This window comes from Austrofundulus limnaeus, unplaced genomic scaffold (assembly GCF_001266775.1).
Source record: "Austrofundulus limnaeus strain Quisiro unplaced genomic scaffold, Austrofundulus_limnaeus-1.0 Scaffold88, whole genome shotgun sequence".
Taxonomy (NCBI): Eukaryota; Metazoa; Chordata; class Actinopteri; order Cyprinodontiformes; family Rivulidae; genus Austrofundulus; species Austrofundulus limnaeus.
Genome location: NW_013952490.1, coordinates 1350593 through 1359632, shown reverse-complemented (window position 1 = coordinate 1359632; position 9040 = coordinate 1350593). Strand labels below are relative to the sequence as shown.

Genomic DNA, 9040 nt, shown 5'->3' with positions numbered 1-9040 from the left:
ACTCCACCCCCTGTTAACAATAAGTGTTAATTAGGTGTCAACGATAGCCATGTGATGTGAGTATCAGTCACATGGAGGCAGGACTTAAAAGCCTGAATTTTGCCTGAAACTCTCAGATTGAAGAAGTCTCTTGGAGGAGAGACGAAACGTTTCATTAGAGAAGAACCCGTCCAGAAGACCTATACAATTTTTTTCTTTTTGATACATTTTACTGTATATAGATAAAATACTCTGAAACACAAAACATGGGAGAAAATCCAGCCATCATTTGTCAGTTGAAAGACTTCTTTTTGCAGGATTGTTTAAATTTTCTTAAGAGAAGAAAATTCTGTAAGCTTGATTCATTCTGGATTCATTAGCACAACTAATGGTTTAACAGGGAACTGCATCCACCATCATCACTCCCAGGTAAAAGACAGATGAGTGACAGGACAGGGGCACTTCAGCGGGCCAATCAGATTTCAGCTGGGGCCTGTGGCCCCGCCCCTGAGTATTTTCCACCTTTACATCACAATTTGACACGTGTTTGTTTCAATTAAAGACACAAATGTTTTATAACGTACATTTTTTGTTAAATAAAAGCTCCAGTGTATTTTGCTCAGATCGCTTATATGCTTGAACTTGCTGAACATCCAACTTGTGAGTCACATTGTTTATGTAAAGAATGGGACCTTTTATTTTGATGACGACTACAATGATAACAGTGTTTGTGTGTGTAAGAAAGAGGCTGAGATAGCTAGGCAAATAGAGAAATGTGTGTGGGTTAAAGTTGATAAGAAGGTATGTTCCTTTAGGCTTCAGGTTGGATAAGTTTCCTTTGTTTACATGTGACCCTAGACAAAGCCCTGGCAACACCTTGCATAGAAGTCCAGCTCTTCCACTACTCTGGACAAACTCACTAAAACTCTCAGAAAGTCGTTATCTACAACTTGTTCACTTTTACGGTCAATTCAATTTAAGATGGCTGCCCCAGCTAACCAACAGCCTTTCTATCCAACCAGGACTTCACATTACAATGTGCCCTCATTTAACCATTCACAAAGCACGGTCTCTACAAAGCTAATCCAGACAGATCAAGACTAATCAGTGCTTTAAATCACTCCTACACTGATGGGACACACATCAGACAATGGGGGTTCAGTGCCTTGCCCAGAGACACTTCAACATCTGACTGAAAAGCGGGGGAATGGAACCGAATCAAGAAATATTCCTCAATCAAAAGCTGCTGCTCCTCACATTGATTTTCCATCATTACCTCATAAAGACAGAAAAAAGAAGACACAACAATAAACCAAGATGAGCTTTATTCTCATGTTATAACAAGGTCATAAGTTATCTTGTTTAGGTTCATGATGGCAGATGAAGCACATTTACTCTACATTATTATTTTTTAGGATGTACGAAGGCTGGTTCTTCATTCCTCAAAGCCAAACATATTGGTGCCGTTCAAGCGGGTTTCTGTGTCCGTTACTAAAGTGAATAACCCAAATAAGGGTTACCGTCATGACAGCGAAGTAACACTCAATGACATACAAAATGAGGGTTAAGGCTAGGATTTTAGTTTGAGGTTAAGCAGATGAAATGTGATAAAATCCCTGATATCTGGAAATGGCTGCGAGAAGGTTCTCCAGAGTGCAAAGCATGCCGAGCTGCCTAAATAAACTGTTGAGCACACTGAACAAGGGACGTCACTGTTGCATCACTCAAAATGATTGAGGCTGCGTCATTGTTGGAAGATGTGCAAATATTTCCAATGAAGAAACCAAAGAACGCAGGTCTGGATTAAATGTAATATAATCTAAAAGATAAACATCAAAGTTAATGCTAAAGTTTCTAAAATCCATCACGCTAAACTAAGTATAATTTTAGATAATTGAATTTAATAATGCCTCTGTTAGAATTTTGTTCCCCTTATGTGATTTTCCCCTTTATATTGGCAGCATCAGCACAGCGAGACACCGTTTCACAAAGAACCTCTAACATTTTCCTGTAGTCACAACAAAATATTATATATGACATTAGGAAATTTTACAATCATATTCAATGTTTGTTACACAAATGGAAGAGGTGGGGAGAATAAAAGCCTAAAACTAAAGTTTTCAAAAATACACAGTCACAGATGAAACCGACAAAAAAATGTTTTACTGTCAAGTGTTAATTCCAAAATAAAATTAGTTTGCAGACCCACCAAGGAACATGAACATAACAAATTCACTTGTTCTGTAAAGCAAATTAAATGGCCACGGCAAGCTTTTGAAACCTAAATAACCCCGTGCTCATGACGAGCTTTTGCAAAATGTCCGTTCTGTTCAAGTTCTGGTTTTCAGTACAAGAGATGACACCTGAAGACAAAAGCCATTTCACTACAGGATGATGACAGCGTGTAAATCTCACAATGACTTTTAAAAGATTTTGTTTAAATGCTTGAGTTCAGTAAAAATAACGAAAAGACCTAAAGATAAAAAAAGGAACAGTACTTTTACACAGCATGTACTCAACACCTCGTCTCTTCAGAAAACTGTTATTTTTCGATGAACAGAAATAAAACTATTTTGAGAGCAGACGATGCACGGCATGGTTGTTTTTCTCACTGTGGATTGTTAATGTGGTTGGGTACCTGAGAAACTGTACTGAGATGGCAAGCAGCTACACTTGATGCCAAAGAGTAGCTGTGTTTATAGCTACACAACACAAATAAATGACAGTAGTATTTTGTGTACACGAGTGATCATTATTAATAAAGGCCAATGACAGTATGTGTGGGGAGGAAAAAAAAAACACGGGAAATGAACATTCACCAAATGGAGTCTGAGCCCACCGGCTCTAAACAGCAGCTCTCCAGTGTCCTCCAAACTGTCATAATACTGCTTGAATTTCATTTACAGTGGATAATAAAGACCTGTCCTTTAAAAAAAAAAGCATTTCACATTGTTTCGGGGTAGAGACAGTTAGTGCCAACAGATATTCTGCTGGTGATGGCACTGTGTCGTTTTGTTTTCATCAGGGAACATTCTGACAATTGCACACAAACTAAAAACAAAACACAGAAAGGCCACTAAATACATGGAAGTACAGTAATAAAACATCCAGTGGGGCACAGATAGTACCTCTGAAAATGAACGGAGATCATGTCCTCTTAAACCAAATGTTTAGCATTTTTGCAACAAAATATCATGACTCATTGAAAATGAAAAAGAATTAAGTGTACGAATAGCAACAATGACAATGACAGCAAAAGCAGGGATAATGGTTTACAGTCCGATGTGGCATCAGGGACTGTAAAGAAATTCCAGTATTCCATATGGGAGTGTGTAAAGAAGTCCATCAGGTCCTCCTCTGTAGATCCATACAAGTCATGAAGGACAGCACATGGTAGCAGCTCAGCACACGGAAAGCCAAGCAGCACTGTACCTCATTGTATCAACTCCTTTCCATAATGTGGGTTGTTGTTTTTGTTTGTTTTCTCTTCAGTCGCTCATTTGCCTCAAGTTACAAATCCTTTGTGGTTCTTTTGTTCTCATTTGTATTTTAATTTCCCCGCTGCTCTCACATTGCATACTTCTGTGTCCATTCTCTTGCTAACTTGTTGTACCTGCGAAAACATGCACATGTGTTTCAAGCTGAACACTGCTAACATTAGCCAACATTAGCATGGCAGCAGGCTCTGTTGAATAACGTCGTAAACATATGGATTTGTGGTTTGCACTCACTTTTCTCTGTCAGCTTTGTACGTATGGGCAATCTCTGGGACCAGAGGGTCATCGGGATTTGGATCACAAAGAAGAGAGCAGATAGACAATAATACTGTGAAGAAATACAGCACAACATTAGCAGATAAATTTATAGATAACAGAAGACAGTTTAACACTTGGGAAACTCTGTGACCTATCTGGATTAACATGTCACTGGCCACACTTCAGTTTTAACTTTCACATTCTACCTTTTTCATGTGAATTAGCTCAGATGAACAGAAACATCACTTCGTATGATAATCACTGCAATATGTCTTTTATATTCACGTTTGTTCAGTCTTTTTTTACTAGCAGAGAAAGTCTGAAACAATCTTGAAACAATAATGTAACTTTAAAAATACAGATTTGTATGAAATATGCTGCAGCAATATTTCAGAAACATTTAGCCATTAGCATGAAATACTGTTTGAGCACGTAATTTAACTTCTCCAGATATTAGGACATATTTATTCAGACAGTACAAACACATAGGGAAGCTGCCACACGAGCTGGAATAACCACGCAGAAGTGAGTAATAATACAATGTAATACACTCCCTCTCTCAGGAGCAGTGCAGCCTGACAGCAGAAAGGTGTGAAGATGTATTATTGGACAGGGTGATGTAGAGCACTGGCCAACACTCAGCTGCCACCAGTGTGAGAGGTTATAATAGAAAGTAACTCATCATACAGTGAGTGTGTGTTTTGTCCTTCAACTCAGTCTCTCCTGTAATACTCATTAAGAATAGAGAGGTCATTTTTAAAACTCTTTATCTGTGCTGAAGAACGTGGTATTTAATATATAACTATTCTAATGCACACACACACACACACACAAAAAAAAAACATTTGCTCCCAGTACATAGACTGGACTAAAGGTGCAGATTGTAAGAAATTCAAACTCAAAACAACTGTTTTGTTAGAATTTTTTTAAAACTTTAAAGTTCAACAAAAAAGCAAACACTCAATAAAATTAATTTGCAAAAAAAACTATTGTTAGTTCATTTATTTGATTTGATTTGATTACATTGAGCTGTGATGGTCAGAATCACAGTGTGATTTCAAATAATCATTGAAATCTCAGATGAAATCTTACCTTTTGACACTGTAAGCGCAGGTGACCACTGTGACCTCAGTATGTCCAGACAAATACTTCCATTGCTGTTGATATTTGGGTGGTAAATTTTTGTTGTGAATGCAACCTGGGTCAAAATGTAAAACAACAAAAATTACAAAACAGTCCAGTATACCCAGTTGGAACTGCTACAAGTAAATCAAGCTAAACACGAAGATTATGCAGAAGAGACACATGGAATAGACTCATACTCACTTTTGGTGGTTTGAAGGGATAATCTGTTGGAAAATGAATGGTGAGGAAAAACACTCCACTCTGATATGGGCTGTCACTCTGTTGAAATAAAAACACAAATTACAGCAGCTTTAAAACCCCATAAAGAAAACATGAATCACAGTCAGGATAGTGTGGTACTTACTGGACCCATTATTGTTGCCTGCCAATGAAACACTGAAAGTTTAAAAAATAAATAAATAAAATGAGAAAAAAACAATAAATCACATGACCCCTAATTTCAGGTGTGAATTTCAGCCATAAAAACATTGCAAATTAATCTAATGGTGAAAATATAGTACAGGTTTAAGAAAAAAAAAGTGTTTTGGGACACATCAACTTACAATCCTCTCCAACGGGTCCAGCAGAGCACTGGGCAGGAGGGTCTCTCTGCAGGTCAGACAGTTCCTGGAAGGTCATACAGGAGAACGATAAGACAAATTTAGCTCCTCAGATTGGTTTTAAAATTAAAATAGAAGTCAGAGCATTTTTTTTCATCATGAGGTCAAAAGCTACTAGCTTTCTCAACTCTAAAGTTTTGCGTTTAACCTGTAATGACCAATTCATTAATCTGTTTTAGTCCAGTATTAATTTTATGCTAGTGGTCAGGGACATATCTTTACTGGAGAACTGTGATATTTAAGGGTGTTGCAATCTTGAGGATCAGACGGAGGTCTCATCTGACTAAATGACTCTGAAATGCGTGATCTCCTCATTATATTCTATTGGTGTCACAGCGTAGTATGGAGCGTGATTTGCAGCAGGAAAGTGCAAACATGTCTGCTGTGTGAAAATGTGTGTGAAGCCAGAAACTTGTGATGTTTGCAATTCCACCATTTTGTGAGGAGTTTGTTAGAACAACCAATACTATTAAATTAATCAACTTTTTAAACATTTGGAAAAAACACAACAAATTCAAAAGATACAAATATGAACTGTTTAATACTGAAAAGTATTTCATACACATACTAAAAAAACAAGTTTACACAAAACAGCAAAGCAACAAGTATTATAGATAGGACAACCAGCACAACCCATGGCTGAGAATAGTGTACAATTCACACACCACATATGTGACAAGTATGCCCGAGCTTACAAAAACATTTGCTGGTGAAGATGGATTCACTACAGACATTTGGTGTCCTGATGTTTCCCCAAAACTTTGCAGAACATTGATGTGACTCATCATGTAATTAAAAGCATGGGTTGCTCCATGCCTTGAAGTTACATTGATCTCACACAATAAAACACATCAAGTGACGCTCAAATACGGGGAATTTAACAAGCATGCATTTAAATCATTGTGGACAACAGAAGAAAAATATTTTAAAAAAGAGGATGATGTCCTGATGGGGCTGCACGGCACACACTCTGAAAACTGTTTGTGTGGGACTCCTCTACAGTCACAAAAGCAGAGGTTAGTAGTAGTAACATTAATTTTATTACTTTATAGTACCTTGAGGGTACTATGAAGGGTACATATAGAGGGTACCTTGTAATTATGTGCTTTAGAGAATAGAAAGTTATGAATGTTGAGGGGTTTTGTTCCACTGGTGGACAAAAACTGTGCGGTGTCTGTTGGGGTGGCTGTGGTGGAGTGGTTAGGGGAGTTGTCCCATAACCGGTAGATTGCCAGTTCAATCCCCCGTTCCAGCTGTCTCAGTCGTTGTGTCCTCCTTGGGCAAGACACTTCACACGCCTTGCCTACTGATGGTGGTCAGAGGATCCGGTGGCGCCGGTGCATGGCAGCCCCACCTCAGTTAGTGTGCCCCAGGGCAGCTGTGGCTACGATGTACCGTAGTTTGCCACCATCAGTGTGTGAATGGGTGACTGTAAGTGTAAAGTGCTTTGGGGTCCGCTCTATAAGTTCAGTCCATTTACAATTTTAAAAGTTTCCAGACATTTCCAGATGCAGCAAGGTTTTTTTTTTTTTTTTTTGAAAAACCACAGTGTCAGATGAATTCCTCAAGTTCTTACCTTTATCAAGACACCCTTTCACAACTAAAAAATGTCAAAAGAATTTTAAGAAATTTCAGGAGTAACTGTTAAGGGCATCAGCAGCTGACACTAACTGGACCAGGGACAAAACAATTACTTCTAGTCATACATTAAAAAAAGAAAAAACAAAATCAAATACATGTGCTGTAGGCTTTGTATTTATACACCTAATTTGCTGATAATGTAAAAAAAGTAATTAACCAAAATTAGATACAATTTTAAATGAAAACTTTGAATCATGTTTGCACAAAAAGTGGAAAACAACCAATGACAATAAAACAGTTTTAAGGTATTTTTGGTTCGGAATAAGTTGCAGCATCTTAGGTTAACGTTACACGAACTTCCAGAAGGGTTCAGCCTCAAGTGTGAGCCATGGTATTATTTTGATAAGTCTTTCCAATAGTATATTTGTATACAAGTCTTTTTAGTGTTATAATCATAACACGTGATTGCAGTCAACTCATACAAGATTAATGCAAAATGAGACTTTTGGAAAGAGTTCATTTTAGGTCCCTGATTACAAAATTTAACCAAAGAGATAAAAAAAGTCACAAAAACAAGAAAAGAAAAATGGAACTTCAAGTTGTTAAATTAACATCAAATCCAAACACCCAATTCACACTAACATCACACTCACAAAACAATGAGCACAAACAGCAAAACGCTAGCCGCTAATAGCAATCAAGCCTGTTATTTAACATCTCCTGTAAGGAAGCCCATTATATAAATACACACCATGACCTGTGCCAGTGCCCCGTTTGCCATGCCATATAAGGCCACACTGACTCTACGGTTCAATTTTGGCCACCATGAAGCAGCTGTCATTCAGCAGCCACAGTGTCAGGGACAAAACAAAATAAAAACAAGTGAAATTACACACATAACTCTGTGTAATGATGGCCGGCTGGTCATCCCAGTCAACCCAAGGGCCGCTAGCATTACAAGCTAGCCTAACGTTGCCAAAAATAATTACTTTTACCTCAGTAAAAAAACACAGGACGCGTAGCACACTTAAAAGAAACATCGAAAATTTCAGGCAAAGAAAAAGTGATGTTTCAAATAAAGCATTAGCTAAATGATTAGTTTATTGTAGAAAAGTACAAACGGCCACCGATGGTCAGCTCGCCTCTTTGTCTTTGAATTACTTAAAAGAAAAAAGAAGCACAAAAAGCACAGAGGAAAGGCTAAATCCACTTTAGGAAATTGCTACACGTAGCATTATCTTTAAACATCATGCCACAACGACACACAAGTATCGACTACTAAGTACGTGACACTTGATTAAATTATACACTCACCTTCTGAATTCTTTTCAACGCCATTGCTTCAGTGGCTATGCTAGCTAGCCTGTCAGCTAACAGTTAGCACCTTAGACATACAATTTAGATTCTGTGGCCGCGTACTTTCCAAATGTCACTTGACGTATAGTTTTGGAATCACGTCTGACATCAAATAGGTTTGGACGTATGGGCTCCCGGACAACAAATCCAGTCGTGAGTTAATAGCTGCTCTTTCTTTAGTCTGCTACAAAACAACCGATATATTTTGCATCTGTCTCTCTTTTCTCTCATCGCCTCCTCTCGTGCCAGATATCGCGAGATTTGGTTCACAAGTTACCATGCGACATTTGTCTCTCTGAAGTTCCAAATGGTTTGTTTCTCAGTTTTTAATTGTTAATCTTATTATAAAAGGGGAAAAATACACTTGCAAAGTGCCAGATTTGATCATACAGCTAATTTTAACTTGTAACCCCTGGCCGGCTTATGGTAAAACTCATAAACCCTTCCCCCCCTCTATTATTACCTTTATTCAGCAAATCCCATTGAGATCACATCTCTCTTTCAAGGGAGACCTGGTCCAGAAGATGCGTGTTTTTTATGTTTTAGTTTTTTCTATTCCCTGTGGTATAGGATACTGGAGTACCCGGGGAAACTCTTCACCGATAGACCCCAGGTCCAACCTGT

The 9040-nt window shown here is 38.0% G+C and overlaps 1 protein-coding gene across 1 annotated transcript; it reads right to left on the bottom strand.

The window, feature by feature from the left end:
• Positions 1-1287: 1287 nt before the first annotated feature.
• Positions 1288-8656, bottom strand: ube2d4 (ubiquitin conjugating enzyme E2 D4). Its single transcript, XM_014012090.1, has 7 exons — positions 8375-8656; positions 5423-5486; positions 5224-5255; positions 5061-5138; positions 4827-4932; positions 3711-3804; positions 1288-3592 (listed from the first exon to the last, which is right to left on the bottom strand). The coding sequence occupies exons 1-7, from the start codon at positions 8396-8398 to the stop codon at positions 3547-3549; spliced, it is 444 nt and encodes a 147-aa protein (XP_013867544.1). The 5' UTR covers positions 8399-8656; the 3' UTR covers positions 1288-3546.
• Between the last annotated feature and the right edge of the window lie 384 nt (positions 8657-9040).

What these genes read in the sequence shown, in the direction of transcription:
- ube2d4 (XM_014012090.1), bottom strand. Translation starts at nt 8,398, where the DNA reads ATGGCGTTGAAAAGAATTCAGAAG. An exon ending in AGGCAACAATAATGGGTCCA is followed by an intron (nt 5,139 to 5,223) that starts GTAAGTACCACA and finishes TTATTTCAACAG; the next exon opens with AGTGACAGCCCATATCAGAG. An exon ending in TGCGCTTACAGTGTCAAAAG is followed by an intron (nt 3,805 to 4,826) that starts GTAAGATTTCAT and finishes ATTTCTTCACAG; the next exon opens with TATTATTGTCTATCTGCTCT.